At 33.7% G+C, this 22576-nt stretch overlaps 3 protein-coding genes and 3 long non-coding RNA genes across 6 annotated transcripts; 4 read left to right on the top strand and 2 right to left on the bottom strand.

Annotated features, from left to right (window-relative positions):
• Nucleotides 1-1142: 1142 nt before the first annotated feature.
• LOC138130728 (endocuticle structural glycoprotein SgAbd-2-like) lies at nucleotides 1143-1850 on the bottom strand. The gene is made up of 2 exons (XM_069047351.1): nucleotides 1689-1850; nucleotides 1143-1639 (listed from the first exon to the last, which is right to left on the bottom strand). Exons 1-2 carry the CDS (start codon nucleotides 1737-1739, stop codon nucleotides 1229-1231), a joined length of 462 nt encoding a protein of 153 aa, XP_068903452.1. The 5' UTR covers nucleotides 1740-1850; the 3' UTR covers nucleotides 1143-1228.
• Nucleotides 1851-4412: 2562 nt separating this feature from the next.
• Nucleotides 4413-5133, bottom strand: LOC138130730 (endocuticle structural glycoprotein SgAbd-8-like). The gene is made up of 2 exons (XM_069047354.1): nucleotides 4976-5133; nucleotides 4413-4926 (listed from the first exon to the last, which is right to left on the bottom strand). Exons 1-2 carry the CDS (start codon nucleotides 4985-4987, stop codon nucleotides 4528-4530), a joined length of 411 nt encoding a protein of 136 aa, XP_068903455.1. The 5' UTR covers nucleotides 4988-5133; the 3' UTR covers nucleotides 4413-4527.
• A 126-nt stretch (nucleotides 5134-5259) lies between these two features.
• Nucleotides 5260-7764, top strand: LOC138130731 (uncharacterized). Its single transcript, XR_011159638.1, has 3 exons — nucleotides 5260-6685; nucleotides 6740-7344; nucleotides 7412-7764. It is a non-coding gene; the product is annotated as an uncharacterized lncRNA (long non-coding RNA).
• A 4845-nt stretch (nucleotides 7765-12609) lies between these two features.
• LOC138130729 (endocuticle structural glycoprotein SgAbd-2-like) lies at nucleotides 12610-13836 on the top strand. The gene is made up of 3 exons (XM_069047352.1): nucleotides 12610-12756; nucleotides 13235-13365; nucleotides 13420-13836. Exons 1-3 carry the CDS (start codon nucleotides 12745-12747, stop codon nucleotides 13700-13702), a joined length of 426 nt encoding a protein of 141 aa, XP_068903453.1. The 5' UTR covers nucleotides 12610-12744; the 3' UTR covers nucleotides 13703-13836.
• A 3995-nt stretch (nucleotides 13837-17831) lies between these two features.
• Nucleotides 17832-18994, top strand: LOC138131499 (uncharacterized). The gene is made up of 3 exons (XR_011159830.1): nucleotides 17832-17958; nucleotides 18016-18191; nucleotides 18688-18994. It is a non-coding gene; the product is annotated as an uncharacterized lncRNA (long non-coding RNA).
• Nucleotides 18995-19330: 336 nt separating this feature from the next.
• Nucleotides 19331-22101, top strand: LOC138131498 (uncharacterized). The gene is made up of 3 exons (XR_011159829.1): nucleotides 19331-20481; nucleotides 20532-21532; nucleotides 21583-22101. It is a non-coding gene; the product is annotated as an uncharacterized lncRNA (long non-coding RNA).
• Nucleotides 22102-22576: the final 475 nt, after the last annotated feature.

The following is a 22576-nucleotide window of genomic DNA, read 5'->3' as shown; positions in this document are numbered from 1 at the left end:
AAATATTTATATTTTTTTATTTGATACAAATTACCCTTTTGAAAATATTAAAATAACCTTGTCGATGATAAGTTTAATAATTTAGTAAAAGTTTTAAAAAATATCCACGTGGAAAAATATCTCCACAATTATTTTAGTCATTTTTTCTTATAACAGATTTTTTTTTTCTAGAAAAGATCGATTTAAACAGAATTATTTTCCAAAAAATGAAACAAATTATTTTTAGTTTGTAAATTTCATTTGTTAATAAAACATGCATGTTAAGACTCGTGCATGCTCAATTTTTTTAATTATATAATTAATTAAATTAATTAATTCTTTGCAGTTAATTACATTTAACTGATGATTATTGTAAGTTCATCAACTGTTGTAATTGACTACAGTATCAATTAAATTGGACAAAATATTTAATTAACATGTAATTTAATTAACGTAAATGTAGTTTAAATAATGTTCATATCATAATTTTGTACATGTACAGGGTCATTATAAATTATTGTCCCATCCCAGTAGGCGTTGGTGACATAGTTGAATGTGCCGCAAGCCTTATAACATGAGTGAGACTAGTACCACTATCGGTGGCGCTTACCAGCGGTAGTGGAAATCTATTTACTAGTTTGTCTAACGTTGCGAAGTTGGCGGCACATCCAAAATTTGTGTGGGTTTTCAACGCCAACTGCGATGAGACCATCATTTATAATGACCCTGTTTAAGTTTCTAATTAAAAGTGTTTTTTGATTTTATAGCAAAATTGTTTCATTAATGTAAATTTAATTTTCAACCAATTTCTGAATTCTTTTTTCATTGAACTTAGCAAGTAAACTACCATAATAAAAAATCTTACATTTGACTTTTACATCAGAAGTGAATGTGATAAGGTTTTTTAATTGCATTATTATAAAAATATAACACACTTATTACGCAAAATTGGAGGTAATAAACTGAATGCATTTCATCATTCTAGAGATAATTCCAGAGTGATGTAAATTGCTAATTTTATGCATCTTCAATAAAAAACGAATGTGTATTTTGTAAAACGTATATATTTATTTTTATGTTGTTAAGCTTTTGATCAATTCTTTTTAAATTTAAACTTATGATAATGTGTTAATTGAATTACACCAATTTCGCTCAAAACTCTGTTAAGTTCAACACTGCCATTTATTGCTGCTAAATATAAGTTCTACAATTATTTATATATTTACAACTGAATCAACAACGTCATCGACTAAAACCTCCTCGTTCCCTGTTGGGGTTCTGGCGGCGCCGGATGGGCGGCGATCCAGGCCAAAGCTCTCTGGATCGCTGGTGGGATTGGTGGTGGAGTGGGTGCAACGGGCAAATGAGCCCCTTGCGGCTGGAACCCGTTCTCGTTGGCGATGTACTGCAGAAGAATGGGGGTCCCGTCGGGGGAGGTGTACTGGAAGGAGCCCTGCACCTCCTCGGCTTCACCGTCGGGATGTCCGGAGTTCTTCAGCTGGCCCTGCTCCTGCGCCGCGATGCCGTTCCCGGTCTCGAACGAGGTGTGGTAGCTGCCGTCGAAGTTCACCTCTTGCTCCTGCTTGAGGATGGGGGCGTCACGCTCGGAGCCGCCGCGCTGAGCGCTGGCGACCGCCACCAAAACGGCCAAAGCGACGAACTGCAAGAAGTCGAGTTAAGAGACCGGCGGTGAAGAGTGCTCTACTTACGATTTTCATGGTGTGACGTGGTTTCGGTGAGTTATTGATTCGGTGTGACATCAATGGACATCTTCTCGGATATTTATACTACAGACCTGCTCGTCTCACGAAACTGTGTTGCAACCAAAACGTAAAAAAAAGAAGCTCTTGTTTACCACTTGTCAAGGTTGGATCTTCTCGAATTTGAAGGCTGGCGAGGGAACTTCGTCCTTTTCTCGAAGTGAATTTAGATGGGAGGGCGCGGTATAAGAGGAACCGCAGAGGAAGGGCGTTTAAGGCTCTGGGGTTTCAGTAATTGGATTAAGACGCACCGTCTAATGATCTTTCGTGGATGCAAAGGTCTTCGCCTCAATTACCATACGACCACGAGGCGGCTGCGAGTGGGTGTGACGACATAAGAGGAACAATTCCTTGCATTGCTTTGCTCAAAAAGGTTAATCTAACACCATAAAAAACGAATCGAGGAATTCTTGCATGAATTATTATTATTAATTCGATAATTGTTGTCTTCATTAGTAAATTAAATAATCAATTAATGTGGACACATGATCAGGCAAAAAATTATAATTTAATTTAATTGAGGGGTTTACAGTTTTTCATTTTTTATAACTGCCATTATTTTATCAAAAATTTATAAAAATTGTGCAAACTTTTATTTGATTAGAAAAGAGGATTTTTTTGTGTTATGCAGTATTTTGTGGTTTACACAAATTCATAATGCACATTTTAATTCATGGTTACACAATAATGGAGTTATGACACCCGACCATATTTTTAAAAAAGTATTTTGTAATTTATGTAAATTGTGTAATATTACTTGAATGAAGATACTGCCGTTCAACAAGTTGAGTTCAACAGAAAATACCTTGTGTTATATGAAGGAATGAAAAAACCTAAAAATTAAAGTTTTGCTTACGTTGCCTCAGATGTGGACTGATTGACAAATAAGTAGTTATTTGTGTATTAAGACCAAAAAGTGCATCTTTTTCGTCCGTGTCTGAATTTTCTGGCCGAACCGCAGCCGAGGGTTAAAACATGCGAGGACAAAAGGCACATTTTGGCAGAGGTACACATTAAATATTTTAGGCGACCGCACAAACTACAAAGCAAAAGACATCATTGGAAAAATTAAGGGAAAAATTACAAATTTATTTAGTATCTATCTTTTTCAAATAGATAAATTTATTAATACCTATTAACCATTTTTTTAAATCTAATATTTGTTATCAGCTCTCCAACAAAACTAGAAACTTACTACATATTTGCAATACAATTACTTATTTACATAATTTATGGTGAGAAGACAATTGTCGGTTTTGTCGGTTTCGTTGCTAACTTACTAAATAGACCAACAGATGGCACCACAGTTGGTGTCAGAAAAAGTGCGTTCAAAAAAGAATTACTTTTCGTGGGCTCCTGTAAAATTACCGTTTTCATTAAAGGTGCATAAAAAAATATTTTTCAGTAGATAATCCAAAAAGAATATCAAAAATGAAAGTTTTATTGATGTAAAACTAAATAATCTACAATTTGACCGGATGATTTGCTAAAATACGCACTTTGAGCAAAGATATGCCTAATTTTCAGATTCCTATAAACACTCATGTTCGAATCTAAGGTTTGTGGCCCTTAAAATTGCTATTTTCAAAAACCATTCGGTCAGTTTGTACAAAAAAGTGCAAGGATTCCAAAAATATAAATTTAATTCAGAAAAATTGAAAAATAACGGAGATATCATGGAGGAACTATACATTGAAAACCCCGTAAGAGTGGTAAGGTGAGGACGTATCTTAATGGCTTTCGTAGTTTATGCAATAAAAATGTATTTCAATGATGATTTCAATGAAGAAACGCGCCAGAAAAAAGTATGTAGGTCCAAGTTATTACTACACAATTAAACACAATTATTAATGGAAGGTTAAAACAACCAATATTTAAACATGATTGGACATATTTTTCTAATCTCTTGTTCAATTTAAAGAGGAAGAATTATTTCTTTATACTTCTGTTAAATACTACCTATAAGATATTTTATGTATACGCGTTTATTGTTACGCAATGCAACTTATTATCCATGGCCGTGGGTAACGACTCATTACTCCATGGGTGTAACCAAGCGCAAAATGACACTTGTAAATCATCGTATAGACTATGAAGTTGCTATGATAGGTACTGTGTAATAAAATGTCATATTTATTTTGAATTTTCATAATTCGCCTTCGGCTCGTCTGACAAATTTCATCCTCGTAGGTAATAATCATCATTACATTCTCATTGAATAATATACTAATTATTTTCATTATATTACTATTTTGTAATGTCCTCTGTCTCTTTATTAAAATTTATCGACAAAAATCGGACTATTTTCTTTTGAAATTAAAAAAAAATACATGTCTATAGTAAAAACGTTTGAGATGTGGATTGTCAAACTCAAGGTTGCTTAAAATTTATGATTGAACTGTAATTTAGTGAGAAATCTGTCATAAATTCCAAGTACCTTATAAGCGCGCCTAGTTACTTTTCCTGGTAACGCCAACTTAACGACAAGTCCCCAATCCACATCTAAAACGTTCCGACTATACCTATATGTTTTTTTTTTTTATTTTACAGAACAAAAAAATTGCAATCAAACTTGTCAATTTTTATGTTAAATTAAATATGTTTGCGGCAAGAATATTTCTTGCCTTGACCCCAAATTGCACAACAGTTGTGATTGTAACCAGAGAAAATCAGTTTTCCTTTGAGCGCGTATATTTATGGCACAAGTCTTACATACTTGTCTAATCTCAGGCAACTAACAGTAACAATTTAGAGAGTATTTGGCAGTGTTCCGACCCTTCCGAAGAAATCAAAACCTTTTGACTCCCTCTTGCGGCTCCGGGTGAGCAGCGATCCACTCCAGCGCCCTCTGTATCGCTGGCGGTATCGGTGGTGGAGTGGGTGCGACTGGAAGGTGGGCCCCTTGCGGCTGAAACCCACCCTCGTTAGCTACATACTGCAGCGAGATCGGAGACCCATCAGGCGCGGTGTACTGGAAAGATCCTTGAACTTCTTCGGCCTCGGCATCAGGATTGCCTGCGTTTTTCAACACTCCTCGTTCTTCAGCCGCGATCCCATTACCCGTCTCATACGCCGAGCGATAAGAACCGTCGAAATTCACCTCTTGGTCTTGCCTGATGATCGGGATCTGTTCGTTTCCGGTGAGCTGAGCCGCCGCCGCCGCCGACACCAAACACAGAGCAACGACCTGCAACGGGTATTAGAACAATCGAGTACTAAGCCAGACTGGTACTTACTGCTATCCTCATGGTGCGCCGCTGAAGACGATGCAGTTGCAGTATGACACTGACATTCTCTTCCCTGATATTTATACCTTTGCAATTGTAGATGGGCGAAGATGCTTGAGCAATATCCCCTGCAATGCATGCTTCTTGCAGACAATTTTTATAGCACCGGGAATAGTACGAGACGTGCGGTCAGCGATTTTTTTTCCAGAAGCTCGAGATTTTTTCGCCATGAAATGTCATTATCTCGCCCATCTCCACCGTAAAGGTAAAGATTATAATAAATTATTAGCAAGGATAAACAGATGCAGGTCATATCAAAGTCCCAGTGGGTCCGGTGCACGGCATGCATTACTAATTGTGTTGCGTCGGAACACATCGATTTGCATAATGGCGTAAAATGCAGCTAAATTGGCGTAAACAGAGCCGGTGTCGTCCATATTTGCATAATAAACCTGTTAAAAAAAAAAATTACGTATATGGTGGTAAAATGAATAATCGGAGGGAACCTTTAACAACTGCAAACTACAAATGCTAGATCCTGACATTTAGTGGGTTAGAATGTTGTCGGTTCAGTCTTCTTTACATTCTGTGTGGTACAGAAACCGCAAAAATGTTAGGACTGATTTTATAAATATACAATTGCACAATGGCAGGAAAAGATAGAGTCCTACACGGTGACGATGCATAAAAGCACTTGCATCACAAGTTTATCTCGACTCAAAAATTAGGAATTGTGAAATTCGCACTAATCGACTTGTCTTCAATCAGTAAAAGTGAATCCGAGGTGGGACCGGTTGGGAACCGCTGGTCGCCTCGATATTGATGTTACACGGATCTTATCATAATTAAACATTTAAAGAATGATAGCGGTAATGTAATATTTCCACGTACTAATTTATCCGAGCGGCATCTAATTAATTTAAATGATGCAAATTGCTTAATTAAGTGTAATTTTTTATGCGAGTGGCACGCCAAAAGCAGTGTTGTGGCAGTTGTGACATTTAGTCCACAATTTGAGACCTCGCCAGTGGTCTTCAGACTTCCCTGTTTACGCCTAAAGTTCGGCTTGATTTATCGTCACTGGCAAAAATATTCTTCTTTGAAATAACGTCGATCGTGATATTTATTGTAGTATGAAAACATTCTAGCACGACTTAAAATACCAGAAGATGTACGTGGAGCTCTTAGGCTACAATTGAACTATTATGAAGGACATCACTGTTAAGAAACCGAATTAGAATTAGAATTATTCCAGCCCGAGTTAATTTCAAATTATACGTTACACTCTAGGCGTGATCACAATTACGAATTTCAATTAGCATAATCACGCGCCGAAGACAACTCCTGTGAGGCGATAATCTCTTCTTCTAGGCCTGATCTGGGTTACCAACCAAATGACCTTATCGATGTGAAATTGAATTAATTTTTATCACTGTCATTAATTATCGTAAATTCGACGGATCTTGAGCACAAAGAAATGTCAGATGCTAATTAGCTGGAATTTGAACGGGTTTCATTTTCGCGTCAATAAAACTGCTAAGGATGAACGCTGCGAATAAATTTTCATAAATTTTGTTTCACTTTTGGTTTTCAAGAATACCCATCTCGACGCGACGCAACCAGCAATACAGTAATGGATTCCTGTGGATGGTGGCACCGAATCAAATGCCACTGATCAATATTTTATCCAACAAAAATAAATACTTGTTCAATAAAAACGTGCGTATTTGGCGGCGATTACGTTTTTCCAATTAATTTTTTAAATGTCTTCAGATCTGACGGAACACGACTTCTGTGGGAGGATGGAAGCTGCGACACAAATGTTTACCTAATTTTTATAGTACCTCGGTGACAACAAAGCTAAAAGTGCCAATTCTTCAAGAACGATTATGCAACTTTGTTCAATTCTCCTAAGAATAAAAATTCAATACAATCAGAACCAGACAGACATTCATACGCGATGGCGTGTAACCATTTTTAAGATTTTGTAATAGGTATGAAGATGAGTTGCGCAATCGGAAACGCAGAGGAAGACACTGCGAATTGTTTAAAAATAACATTTTGTTGCATTCAATCCACTTTCGTTTTTTGCCGGCGATTCTTTGACCTGGACAACAAAATTAAAAATATTCCTCGATGACGATTGAATTTGTTTATCGTCTTGCTTCATTTTTATTGATGTTGGTTAACGAACAACAAAATATATTAAAAATGCTAATTGTGAGTGAATGAGGACAGAGCTGTGGGAGATGCATCACAGGAAGAAGGATGGAAATACGTGCATACCACAGTTGTTACGTGGATTTGAAGAATTTCAATATTTTTATTGCCAAACTGCAATAATCGTGTTCGAGAAATGTGTTAATGAACGCATCGAAGTATGTAATATAACATGGGACCGGCTAATAAAAATGTTTTTCAACTTTGGTAATTTTGATATTTTAGTGTAACTGGGAAGGTGAGGTTTAATGGAAATGTCCACCCACAAGAGTTTAGAATAATTGGAATTTAATTTAGACATTATTATTCATGGAAATCTTCAGATTGTTGGTATTTTTGAAATCACGACGTACATGATTTAAATAAGTTAAAAATTATCGTGTATAGTTGGGTTTGACTGGCAATATAAATAAATTAGCTGCTGAAAGGTCTACGGATTTTTTTTAAAGAATGATACCTGATACATCATTAATGAAGATTAGCTCATTTAGCACTTTACTTCAATATAAGAAATTTGGAGAGAATTATAATAGCTGACTAATGGTTGTTATGTTCATGGCCATTTATTTATTTACTTCGAATTGACATTTCAGATTTAAAACGCTGTGTTTAGTTTCATAAAAGTAAAGCAAGTCTTAAGAAAAAAAAAACAGAATAAATTAAGAACTGTATTACAAAGCAATCCTAAGAAAGATACAAAAAGGCAATCTAAAATGAACAAAAAAAACTTATAAAAAGGTTTGTAATGGCTATAATTAGCGTACGTTTGTAAAATATGAATTTAATGATTAGGTAATTAAAATATTTAGCACTTTTTTAGGACAATAATTGAAGAGTAGTAGTAGTTCTTAGAGTATAGGCCATTAATTTTATATTTTACTTGGTGAAAAGATGAAAAGGAAAGTTATGTCAGACAATCAACTAAAAGAAAATTAAAGAAAATCTGGGGAATTTATTGAAAAAATATAATTTCAAATGCTTCAATACAAGTTCTAAAATCGGTAGAAAAACAGTGTAAGAAAATGATTAAATATAAAATTTTATTAGTTGATCATTTTAATCATAATGGGCCGTATCACGGCACCGTTATTAAAGTTGCCGATAAATTCGTGATTAAAGTAAACATAAAACGATATAGATTTATGCAATTATAACCTGCCAGAAAGAGATAAATTTGTCACCAAGGTAATCACAGTCATGATTAAATTTAATAAGGGTGTCGTGATACGGCCCACTGTATCTAATAAAAATAATAGATTTAAATGTTAGTAGAAATTTTAGATGATCTTCGTTCAAGTTGCAGAATATGTTAAAAAATATATCGGGTGTTCATTTGAACGTATTCTCAAAGTTGCGGTTGAAGAGTCGATTGTGAATTCACCAGTCAGTCGTCAGTCTGTAAAGTAAAAACACAAACCACATAAAAAGTGAGGTTAGATTCAAACACCTGTAATCCGTGGCACATTCACAACGTCTACTTTGAGGATAAATGAACACCCGATACAATGAACACCTGAAACAACGAAACATTAAAAGAAAAAGATGTGTTTAGAATTACGAAATAAAATATACTAATCTACATTATCTTCTGTTTTTTCAACTTTTCACTTAATTCGGCTCTTGGACATTTTTTATTTGAGTTAAGAACATCACAATACTTGCAAGAGAGCCGTATCCCTAAAAACGCTTTTTCAATAAATATAATGAAACGTTTCGGAACATGAACTTTTACCTCCAGTAGTTTTTGAAATGTCATTTCGAATAAACCTAACGGCGAGAATTTTAACTCTGCATGCAAGCCCTGCAGCAAGAATATATTTCTCTAAAAAAGGCAAACATAATTTTTAATTAAAAGGAACACAAGAAATACTTTTCTCATAGCAGAAGCAGATTTCAAGCGCAGTGTTACAAGTATGTCTAGTTTCCAAATAGTTGTTTTGTACTGAAAAAGAATTATTATATTTGTATCGGGTGTTTTTTTTTTTAATTTCACCTCAAAGTAGGCGTTGAAAAGTCGATTGTGAACGCACCACTTATCTGTCTGCAGAATAAAATCACAAACAACGCAAAAAGTGAGGTTGGATTTAAACAGCTAAACATGATCTGTGATTCGTGGTGCATTCACAAGCGACTCTTCGACGGCTACTTTGAGGATAAATTTAAATTAACATCCTAGATATCCGTCTCCAACTTACTCTGTACTTAACCAGTTCAAGGCTTGTAACGATAGATATCATCAGCAAGTTGTAAAACGCCCCAAGAATAAAATACTGTGCCGCACCATCGCTCGCATCAATAATATAAACCTTCAGAATTGCAACCAAGATAATAAAATTTGTCGACGAGTACAGTATTAACACACTTAGCAAAAACGTATCAGAATTATAATTACTGGTTTTCTGTATTTTCTGACACAAATCTGAAACATCGTCAATAAATTGCTCAACGTAAGTCACACTGAATTCACTTCTGATCATTTTCTTGATTTTCTCTTGTAACCAGACCAATCTCTGAGCTAGTGCTCTATTGAAGAACAAGAAATAAATAACGCATACGCATTGATTGTGCAGATTGGTACCGTAGGCCACAATTTCGGTTACAACATCATACAAACTTTTTCCTGAGAAAGCATAATATGTTATGTTGGACATCCAAATGATTAAGAACATGGAAACTGTAAACAGTCGGTATCTGTAGAGACTGACATAACCCACAGAAATTCCCATAGATATCATCTTTTTGTCGATGCGATCAATCAAATCTAAAATTTTGAACATATTTTGGATTTTGTAAGCGACATAGATGGTGGTGACGGCATTTCCGACGCAAGCGTTGATCAAAGTGATGATTATCACTACTGCTTCTATGTATCCACCTTGTGATTTCTCAAGTTTGCTAAGTGCAATCACCACTCCACCCCACAAATTGATCAGAATGACACCTTAAATTCTTGTAATAAGGCAATAATCTAAGACATTTGTAGTTTTTACCGATGCCTATAACATACTTGAAATTTGACTCTTCCGCGTATCTGTACCTTCCGTCATCAGTTTTTGTTCTGGTAAATGGAGCGAATCCAGTCAGTTTTGCCCAAGGATACACCAAGTCCAGTGAGGCGTATATGTTGTCAAATGGTCTCAAAAACATTGTATTTTGACTGTACTGGGAGAAGAAGAAAACAGAAATGAACCAAAAGTATTTTTCATAAATTATTACTATCTTTTTCATATTTACATAATTTATCAATGTAATATTGGTAGCACCTAGCAAATGGAAGACATTACGTGTGGATCATTACCAAAGGATTAGGTGTTGCTAGCGTGTTAAATTGATTATGAATTATTACGCGTCATAAAAGCTAATTATCTTCTGATGATTTTATGTTGTATTATATTATCTTCTATTATTTAAGAGGAAATAACCAGCGCTCAGAGAAATTTGTGGTGAAGCAGGCCATGGTTTTTTCTCCCTTCTAAAAACTCAGGTCGCTTTTTAAGTTGCCATTTCCTTCAAGTACATAACCTCATTTATTTATTCATTAATTTTTTCAAAATAACCATCGCGTCACACTAAGAAAACCAAGAACGATTTCGTTTATAAGTTGGAAAAGAACCGGTTTTATGTTGACACAATAATTGTTTACTTGCCGAATAAATTACGTTTGACAGCTGATAACGCTACGCCATCTGTTAACGCAAACAAAAGCACTGCGTCACGTGACAACAGCTTTTTAGAACGCTCGTTGCTTGACTTGCTTAATTACTAATTAATTTATCAAGGGTGCTTTCGATGATTTATTAAATTTTTGAAAAATACAGTCTGGATTAATTTTATATTTGATTTTAAATTTGAATAATGAAATAATCGACCTCCAGAACCACACAGAGAAGTTCCTCACGTTTGAAATGTTAACGCTTTCACGACCCTTTCTGATTAGTAAAACTGATGTACTGTCATGAAATCCACGTGATATTTAAATGTTGTATAAAATTCTTGTGTGAAACAACTATGATAAATTTGCAACTGTCAGTGACCATAATAGAGTTGGTAAATAGAATTTTTCTTATAGGTCACACTAGATTGTTTTTTTTTGCACTGTCAGAAAGAGAAATTAAGTACGACTGTGTAATTTAGTGTAGCCGCCATTTCTGTACTTCATTAGTGTTAAAAATGTCAATAACAGTTCTATTGCATATGTCGTCGTGACGAAATCCATCACACTTATGCAAAGAATCAAACTTTAACTTATGAACTCTTAGACAACATTTTTGAAACATGTCTAAATGGCAGCACCTGAAACGCTAAAATGGTGTAATTTGTGGTATTTCGGACGACTGCAGATCCGAGCGTCGTTATGGTGCAAAATTATTGTTATTATCTGTTGGGGCTGTGCCAGGTGTTAAGGAGATTATCGTGAGCCATAAATTACGTATCGGTTCCTGAAATCTATACATTTATGGGAACACATGCTGAAACGCTTTCAGACAAGCTGAAATCGATTCAATAAATGCTAATCGAGGCGAAGCATTGAGACGTCATTCATGAGGAAAAGTGGAATCATCGATAATGAATTTCATCGACTTTTACTACGTGAGGCGGACATTTTTCTAGTTTATTTTATGCCTCATTATGCAATTTTAAGGGGGTCGCTCGAGACTTATTAATAACTAATTGGCAATTTGCAATAAAAGGGACAATCCTTTAGCGGAGCTACTATGAAATTAAATTGTCTTGGCAATAATGGACACCATAAATTTTCTCGCAGTCTTATTTTCGGTTTAACATTTTCTAAATGTTACAGAGAAATATCAAATAGTAAAAGTTGATTATATTCATGGAGTTTTTCTTGCGTGTTATGCAAAGGCTACCAACTGAAGACTTACCGTTGAAGAATTTTTCTTAATTATCACCACCGCAATAAAATCTGTAACTGATGGCATAATTGCAGATAAAATGTCTTGGGTACGTCCGGCTCAGCTTACAGCACGACGCACAAGCCTCATATTCTACATTTACTGTGCATTATTGAAAATAATAATGGAACGATTATTTCTGCACTTCGAACAATTTTCTTCGTGATGGGACGTGGGTTAGAGGTCAAGTTTTGCTCAGGTGTGGCCGCGGTGTACTCCGATTTTGCGATGAGCGCAGAAATCGCAAAGACAAAAAACGTCGCTAATGAATAGCAACTCTATTAGATCATTCTTGACATTTCGTGATTTTTGCCAGAACAGCAGGAACTTCAGTGATGTTGTCTGTAAAATATGCATGTGCCAATGGCAGGTGCCTCGCAGCTGAAACAATGACTTCAACGATATTAAATTTCACCAAATCCGTCTATTTACCGCACCTTGTATCTGCATAATTTCCAGATAAGTGACCTTCGCGACGGTGCATCAAAGAAAAAATCACTCAACTTACCGAAAAACAGTTTACAATGATTCCAGCATCTTTAGGTGAGGGTATGCGAATTTGCCCCTTGGCCGTTCATCTCAAGTATAAATTAGATTGTGACCTGGCTCATCCACAGTGTTTTAGTGACCACCAACGGCTTAATCATGAACTCTTTGGTAAGTAACAGGTTGACTTAGTGCCTCAGTAGCTTCTAGAGCCTCGACCCGCCAAGACGGATTTTCAAAATACTCAGTGCCGACCGTCAGTGCAGTTTTCCAAATTTCAATTTTACAATTTTCTTTTCCTCGCCGTTAGTGCAACTTTCCCAAATTTTTTATTTTCGATTATTTTTTGTATTTCTTTATTTTGTAAGTACTCTTCCTATTTTTTTTACCTTCACAATTTCGTGCAATTTCTTTTATCTTTGAAAACTGAAATTTCCAGTTTGTTAACATCTGGACCAGTCCGACAGAATAATTAATTAATTAACTAACCCGATTAGCGATTAAGTTGTAATGTGAAAATGTTAATTAATTTGTTGGGACCATAACTGTCGAATTTGTGTGCAAATTAGCTGGTAATTTACGGCTCCGTTGCGACATCCTAGCCTAGAAAAGCCTGTCTTCCAACTAACAATCGCTCTTCTCTGACCAGATCATCTTCGCGACTATTGTCGGCTGCGTGCTGGCCCAAAGAGGGGCCTACAAGCAGGTCCAGCCGGGCCAGCCCATCGCCATCCTCAGACAATCGCAGGATGTGAACTTCGACGGGTCCTACCAATGGAGGTAACAGTCTAGTCGCCTTATCGGTGTCGGCATCGTGATTAATATCTCTTGCAGTTACGAAACCGAAAACGGTATTGCCGCTCAAGAACAAGGCGCGTTGAAGAACGCCAACAGCGCCGAACCCGCACAAGAAGCGCAAGGCTCCTTCCAGTACACCGCCCCCGACGGCACCCCCATTTCGATCCAGTACGTGGCTAACGAGAACGGGTTCCAGCCCCAGGGAGCTCATCTCCCGGTGCCGCCACCGATCCCGGAGGCCATTCTCAGGTCTCTGGAGTGGAACGCGGCGCATCCCGAGCCCGAGGAAGGCGTCAGAGGCGGCTTCAGAAGACAATAATCGATCGAGTGGCAGGATTGGAGCCGTTGCTGCTTTTGTACAATATTTATTATGATGGCGTGTGATTTATACGATAATGGAATTGAGATTCGATTACGGATTATGCAAGACAATAAATTGTTAAATTAACAGAATTTTTTGTTTTATTGCGAAACGGATCGCGGCTACTTTTTATTGCAGGTGGAATTCGTCGGAGTGAGACATCCTTCGGGACGGTCGTGACAGACTATTTAAAAATTACGGAAGATGTATTATTATTGCAGTAATAAACATAATTATGCATTATGAATAGCCGGAGATATATTTTCCAGGCCGGATTGAACTTATAATTTGAGGATTGTGACTGTTTCGCAACGCCCATGATTTAAGGCTGTTGCGCATCCATATATTGACATTTTAGGACTTTGAATGACATTTTAATATTATAAGATAATAATATCTACTAACAGGTTTTTCTAAGAAACTTATTGCTTTGTGGGTCGAGAAATAATAAAACTGTAGCTTTACCCATCGGGTAATTTTGTTTCATGGAATAATGGACGATCGTTTATTATGATTATGGTTTTCATAAGACACACGCAATATTATTTTACAGGGTGTGGCAGCGAAAGTTGCGACATTTTCTAAATCGATGGGAAAAGTTTAGTCTTCAAATTTATGGGACTAATACTTTGTACCTGCACATGTTTCTAATAATTGGGCAATATTTGCCCAATATTTTATTTCTATAGTTGGTTAATCATTTTTCAAAATTTCTAAATAATTTTCGTTGTGTATTATTCTTTTTGAGACATGAGTCACTTCGCCCTGATATGAATCTTTAATTGTTGAGCAAAAAAAATTCCTATTTTAAATAAAAAACCATATCAATAACAATTCAGCAAATCATTTTTAACTTAGAAACTCGTAAATGAAAAAAATGTTTTACATCCAGGAAATTTTAAAATAATTAACAATAATCGCGAGAGTTAATCACTCACGAGGTTTCAGAGTTATATAACAAGATTTTTATCATCCTAAATTAGGTATAATTTTGCCCACATAATGATACTGTTTATTTTTTTTTATTAAGAAAATGTCGAAAGACACTTTGTTCTCATAAATGTTAGCGTGGTTAATGTGGAACAATAATTTTGGAAATGGAACAAAATTGTAACGAAGGAAAAGTTTGTTGATAGCATTAGGGAAAATACATGATCAAAGCAACAAATTTAATTAAAAAACCAAAACCCTAACTCAATTAATATAATGTTTTGTTTGAATTCTAGTTTATAATAATTAATGGTATCTTTAAGAAAAAAGTGTGGAAAACACATCAATCAAATTTACACATTAATTTCACGAACTAATTCGAATGAACTAAAAAAAAAGAGCAATCTTAACAATAGCTACACTCTTCAACACAGTCTTAATTAAAAGTTTTTCTATTGTTTTGACGTTTTCTTCATGTTTATAAAAAATAAACCTATTTGACTTTTACTTAAACCATCACTCTACCCCAACGTGTTTTCTATTGGATTTAAATCAGGAAACTAGTCCTTGTTTTATTTACCAACGAAATTAGTTTCATACGATAAACTAAGGGTAGTGAAGATCGACCATTACAAAAAGTAACCATCCTCTCTATTTCATTAACTATTTTTCTAAATTAATAATTGGTAAAATAAGCAACAAAACATTTTATGAATTGTTATGAAAATAATTAGTAGAGATGATGGCATATGCCGTCGACATTGTAATTCTTACAAGAGCAAAAAAATATAACCTAGCACAAGCACTAAAAAAGTTAGAAAAGGCTGCTGCCTTTTCTCTCTTGCTAAGAGAGAAGGGTTTAAAAACAAACGACGAAAAATCAAAATTTGTGGAGGTAGAAAATGGTTCAGCAAATAAACAAAATGAAAGGCTCGAAATAATACCTAATAATAACAATAACTGACAATGGCGAGAAAAGGAGGAAACAGAAGAAAGAATAGACAAGGGGACAAAATGCATAGTATCTTTAGGAATGTGAAAAAAGGTTATAAAAAACGATAGTAAGTCTAGTAGAAATATTCGAAAGTCACTAAGAACAGTTTGGAAGGAAGAAGAATAGGAAAAAAAAGACGCAGCGATATAATTTTTTTCTTTGATTTATAAATATTGTAAAAACGTTTTAGCTGGGGATTGTCAAACTCAAGGTCGCTTAAAACTTATGACTGAACTGTACGTTAGTGAGAAACCTGTCATAAATTCCAAATACTTTATAAGCCCGCCTAGTTAATTTTTCTGGTAGTGCCAACTTAATGCCAAATCCCCAATCCACGTCTATAACGTTCCGACTATAACTAATTGTCAGTTACACATTTTTTGTACACGAACTACTAACTATTATTAATAATTGGCAAGCTAGGGTTTATACATTTAAATAATGTTTCATCACAAGAATGTTCATGTGTAATTATAAAAAAAATTGTTGGGTATATTATACGCCTATGATGTGATTTAAGAATTTGATTCTAAACTTAAAATTGGTTTTTCTCATTACTAATTAAATATTACTTAATAACTTTTCATAGAAATATGACCATATACAGGATGGTCCAACACTTACCATTTTTGTATTTATTATCCAAGATTACATAAATATTGAGTACTTTTTCAACTTTGCCAATAAGATTAAACGTTTTTCTTAGCTAATTCAATTTAGTTATTTAATTAATAATCCTTTTGAGCCACTGAAAATACATATTGCATTACATGTCATGCTTTCGTTATAAATTTTGTATTTGTAGTGCCATTAGTGCGCACAATTGTTTTATGACATAACTGCATCTCAACTGTTTACTTTACTTTCTCTAACAGTGTTAAGCAAAATACCTTTATATGACATCTCCTTTAGTCACCAACATTCAACTTTGATAAATTGCTGCAGTCTATCTGCAATCAGACATAAAAATTCTTAAATAAATTTGCGCCAAAGTAATAATTTTAATTGTCATCATATATTTAAATTATTTGACAAATATTTATGCACATAAATTGATACTAATTAATTCTTAGTTTATAGGCTCATGTTTTCTTGTAAAACGTGATTAACGGCTTCACGTAAAACCACAGACTTAATACCTAAAATGATGAAATTTTTAAAAAATTGCATTTTAAATACATATTTGTTTACTTCTCATCTCAATTTCTTTAGATTCGTGTAGACTTGTCTGCTCGTACGCATGACTTACAATTTGCATTTTCAATTTAATGCTAAATGCAATAATTGCATGGTACGATATGTGATGCCTTTAGCTGTGAGATTTCTCCCGTAATTACCGACTCATTACAAATCTGCATACGTAAACCACAAATTTGCTAGAATTACAAGTCTCTTACTTGTAATTGTCTAGTTATAGCTTTCCATGTTGTATAATTTTATGTCACTTCATAAGAGGATTCATTAGATGTGTGTGCTACTACCGCTTAATTCTAATGAGACGAGAAAACAGATTTCTATCTATTCACTTTATAATACCATAATTCAAGCAAGAATTTTACCTATTTCCTCTAAAATTAAACGTTTGCGTGATTTTTAATCGAAAAATTAAAGACCAACGGTAATAAATCAAAATTAACCCAAGCAGCTTGCAGTAAATATCATTTTAATTTATTTCAACTTAGCGTAATAATCTCACTTGAGAATTAATTTTGAAAATGTTAATGTAAACCATACGGTAGAAAAATTATGATTGTGACGTTGAGCGTTAATTATGGTTTTTTCAAGGATTTTCAGTTTCAGATCTATAAACAATTATTGGGAAACTGATTAAATAATTTAATACCGATTTAAAATTAGATTCTACTTTCAGTTGCTACCAAGATGATTCTAAAAATTGCTACTGACAGAACACTTTAATTTATTATTTTATCATTTTTGCTACATGCTGTGAATTATTATTAAGAGAAATCTTCGACAATAAAGCCAACCTTGTCTGAAACAAAATCACCTTCTACAAACCATCCTGTGTTTTTAGTTGAACTTCTACACGCGAAGTTTGTTCGTTGGATTTTTATTGATGTGCTCGTAATACTTTCAATGTTAAAGTGTTGTAAAATGTTGTCTATGGTAATTATTATTAATTTAGTTATGATTATGGTTTGTGAAAGAAAATAACATTTACGTTATTGCAATTCGTAAGTGCGATTAAACTCTTTAATTATTTTAATGCTCGTAAATTGTCTCAGATTATTACGTTTTTACCATAATGATGATTGTTATAGTTATAAATGTAAGTTAACTACTAAATTCACCTTCAATTAATAAAGCTTGATTCCGGTTTTTCCAGGAGTGACATCAAATTGTTTTCTAATTAACTAATTCGTAGCCTGCTACTTTCCCTTCGCGCATCTAATTTCGAAGCATTTTAAATTACTTATTTTAATTAAAAGTTGATCAAAATGATAATTTTTGTTTATTTAGACATTGAAGACAATTTAATGGAAGTTTTTTAAAGCTGATAAGGTAATAGATTTTTTTTATTTGTATAATATGGTTTTTAAGGTTTTTTTAAGTTAAAATTAATTTTAACGATCACAAAGAGACTGCAGTAATTTTTAAAACTATAATGTAACATCAACACTAGCAACAGTGGCATAATAAAAAAATTGAATTATTAACTAATAAAAATTATAGTACAAAAATATATTTATGACGTTTTTATTTTCGAAAATTATTATTTAATCGTGTAACATGCAACAAATTGATTTTGATTTGATTTACAGTCTTGGAGATGATAGTTATTGCATTCTTTACTCTATTTTATTTAACTACATAAAACACTAACATTGATTCAAATTTTATATTTTATCGATAACTAATAAAAACTAGCTGACGAAGATATGAACTATGATGTAAGAATTAACAATATTTAGAATAAATTACGAATTATTATGTTTAAGTTTTATCTTGATTCCATTTCATTCAAATTGATTAATTAACTAATGGAAGTTCTTTGCAGCAACTTTAAAGAAATTCACATCCTCGATTAAAACAAAAACAACGTAATTACAATCGCAACCTTGGATTTAAAAATTTTTCTATCTATTATTTAACGAGCAACAATATTTCATCCTTTTACTGACGTAACAATGTTAATACCAGAATTCTTCTTATGGTGTTCAGTGTTCTTCACTCTTCGAAGAACCCACAATACCTCCATTATGCTGTTGCGCAATTTGATTCTTTGCACTTTTACAATATCGAGATGGAGTTACTGCGAGGAGCAAGACAAACTTGCAGAGACCACTTTTTATGATTTTAAATTTAAGGATGATGGATACACTTTTAGGTAATTTTTATTAATGTAAATTATGCAATATTGAAAGAATTGTGTTTTTCTGTTATTTTTAGTTACAAGACTAGCAATGGTATTGAACGATCAGAGACTGGGACATACGAAAAGCTGAATGAAAGCAGAGTTTTGAAAGTTGAAGGATACTTTCGATATACGGGGGATGATGGAAAAGTGTATCTGGTTGAGTATACGGCAGATGAAAATGGGTACATTCCGGAAATTAGCGAATTGTCAGATGAAGATGACGATGGTAGATTGAATGGCGCTGTCCTTGGTAGTTTAGTTGGAGGCAATTTGGGTTGAAAAATGTAATTTATTTTTGGGAAAAATAGATGTAGGAAATATGACACAAAATAGACAATAATTAAAAACATACAAATAATTAAAAATACATAATTTATATTTATATTTAATTGAATAAGTTCACTTTCCAATAAAAGCATTTTTTTAAGTAAAAACACCTAATAAATTATTTGAGTAAAAAATTTTTAGTGTATGAATGGATTATGCAAATGATTATTTAAAGCAGATATTAAGGAAATTACAATGGAAATGATCTAACAGGTGTTCAAATAAATTTGTGGTTAAGTAGCTGGTGGTTTACTTTTTTTTTTAGATGACAAATCCTTCAGATACATAACCTCATCTTGATCATAGCTTTATTTGTTGTGATAAATAACAAATAGAAGTTTTCAGTTCATTTTATATTATGTATTTCCCCGACTCTTTTAACAGTTTCTGAAATTGATGATCGTCCACTTTCATCTTTTGTCCTACACTTCCAATTTCACGAAATATTTGACAACTGATGAAGCTACGCCATGCGTTAACGGAACCAAGAGCAAGCACCAGAGCACTTGAATACATATGTATTTTTTTGAACACACGTTATTTTGGTCTGAGTAGATTTGTAACTTGATAATGGTGAGGATTAGAACAGAAATTGTTATTTGTAAATAATTAACATTTCTTGATTCATATCGTTTTTATTAAAATGTAAATTCGCATTATCTCGATCCAAAGTATTATTTGACACTGTTCATTTAAACTTTCAACTCCTCACCGGGAAATTCCATACAGCAACTATTCTCGTAACTATATTTAAATAATTTGTGCATCTCATTTTCTGAAGGATCTTGCTACTGATTTGACGTTTAATGTAACGCATCTCGTCTGTACTTGAAGCAAGTCTATTTAATTCAATATTCTTGGATGTTTCTCAACAATATGCAAGTATTTTTGTATAATGCATTTAATGGTATTTATTTATTCGTTCTGGTCAAGACATTCAGTATGTGTTTTGCATTGTGCCACTGAACTGCACATAGTAATGGCTGGAATATTCCCATTTTTATGTTTTTGTGCAATAATTTTTGCCAGTGAATCTCAAATTGTTGATAACGCTGCCTCGGCAATTGAATACGAAAATGTTCTAACTCAAAATGGATATCACTTCAGGTTGGTAATTCTTATAAGATAGACGTTTTTTACAAGTTCATTTTTTGCAGATATAGAATAGAGGATTCGGCACGAATAGAAAATGAAAATGGGGTATTTGATCATACTAGAGGTGAAAATGGAGTACTTGTCGTCAGCGGCTCTTACAACTTTGTCGGACCTGATAGACAAACATATCAAGTTGATTTCGTAGCTGATGAAAATGGATATAGGCCGATGGTTAAATCTAGAATGGGTTAAATTGTAAAAATGTTACCAGGACCTGGAAAAAGTTTTGGGGATCCTCATAAAGGTTTGGTCGTAATACATAATAACTTTAACAGGGGCGGAGCGGGTGAACTAACTTCTCCTTAATTAAATCAAGTATGCAACCAGTAAAACCTCACAGGAATTTATATTAGTATATTTTACCTCTTTCTTTATCTAATAAAATTATTGATTTATTATGAAATAAAACAATTAAATAATCGCTTTAAATATTATGCTGAATCATTCATATCGTTTTCATTAAAATATAAATTCTCATTATCTAGATCCAATTTATTGTTTGGCACTATTCATTACCATTAAAAAATATCACAGATTTTAGTCGAACTAATTAGGACAATAACTTTTAAACTTTCAACTCCGCACCAGGAAGTTCCATACAGCAAATATTCTTTTTATCTATTTAAACAATTTGTGCATCTCATTTTCTGAAGGATCTTACTATGTAGTGATATGACGTATTATGTAACGCATCTTGTCTGTACTAGGATATGATCAACTCAAAGCAAGGCGATTTAATTGAACATTCTGAGATGTTACTCAACAACTCTCAACAATTTTCGTATAAAAATATTTTTAAAATGCTCTTTAGTAATGCGTTCTGTGCAAGACATTCAGTATGTTCTTTGCATTGTGACAGTAAACTACACATATTAATGGCTAGAATATTCCCACTTTTATTGTTTTGTGCAACAATTTTTTCCAGCAAATCTCAAATTGTTGGTAACGCTCCTCCGGCAATTGAATACGAAAATGTTCTAACTCAAGATGGATATCATTTCAGGTTGGTAATTCTTATAAGATGGACGTTTTTTACAAGTTTACTTTTTGCAGATATAGAACAGAGGATTCGGCACGAACAGAAAATGGTGTATTTGATCGTGCGAGAGGTGAAAATGGAGTACTTGTCGTCAGCGGCTCTTATAACTTTGTCGGACCTGATAGACAAACATATCAAGTTGACTTCGTAGCTGATGAAAATGGATATAGGCCAATGGTTAAATCTGGAATGGGGGAAATTGTGAAAATGTTACCAGGACCAAGAAAAAATATTAAGAAACCTTTTCTAGGTTCGGCCGTTATAGCATCATTAACAGGAGGCGGAGTAGGTTAACTAACTTCTTTTTTAAGTGATCTACTTTTTATAAGTTGTATATATCTTATTCAATTTAAATTACTATATTAATATAAGAAAATAATTAAATTATAACAAAAAACAACATTAAATAAAGAATGCAACCAGTAAAACAATACAGCATATATAATAGTCTATGTCTGGTATTATATGAAAGTCGTAATACGTAATAAATTAAATCACAAATAGAACTCTTTAAAATAAACATTTTTTACGTATTGATATTTTTTTTACATTTTTCTAACCCCTAATATGACACTTCGCTTATGGGATAATTATTATCAATTGAAACGAAAGACTGAGTGAAAATGGTTTTTGCGATAAAAACATTGCAGTTTTTTGAAGAAAGAACGATCGCTATTCTAATATCAACAGTCTTTACTGTTTTTCATTTGAGTATTTTAATCGAGTAATTTTTTTTTCTTGTTTCGTTATCAATGGTTGTTTAAACACATGAGCGGGTAGGTATGAATTTTAGGGTTCAAATTACATATCAGCATTTTACATCTGACAGTTTAAAATTAGAGATTTGTTATTCTAACGAGAAACTACGTTCTAGGATTTAGGGATATTCGTTACTAGGTTGCCATGAATTTGGTTACGTTGGAGACTATGTGGTTTCTGGTTACAAACAAAAGATATCGTAACCATGTCAAAATGTAAGGCAGCGAATTGCTTGTAACAGTTGCAAAT

This window comes from Tenebrio molitor, chromosome 5 (genome assembly GCF_963966145.1).
Source record: "Tenebrio molitor chromosome 5, icTenMoli1.1, whole genome shotgun sequence".
NCBI lineage: Eukaryota > Metazoa > Arthropoda > Insecta > Coleoptera > Tenebrionidae > Tenebrio > Tenebrio molitor.
Note: the sequence above shows the minus strand (reverse complement) of the source record. Positions and strands in the feature narration are given on the sequence as shown.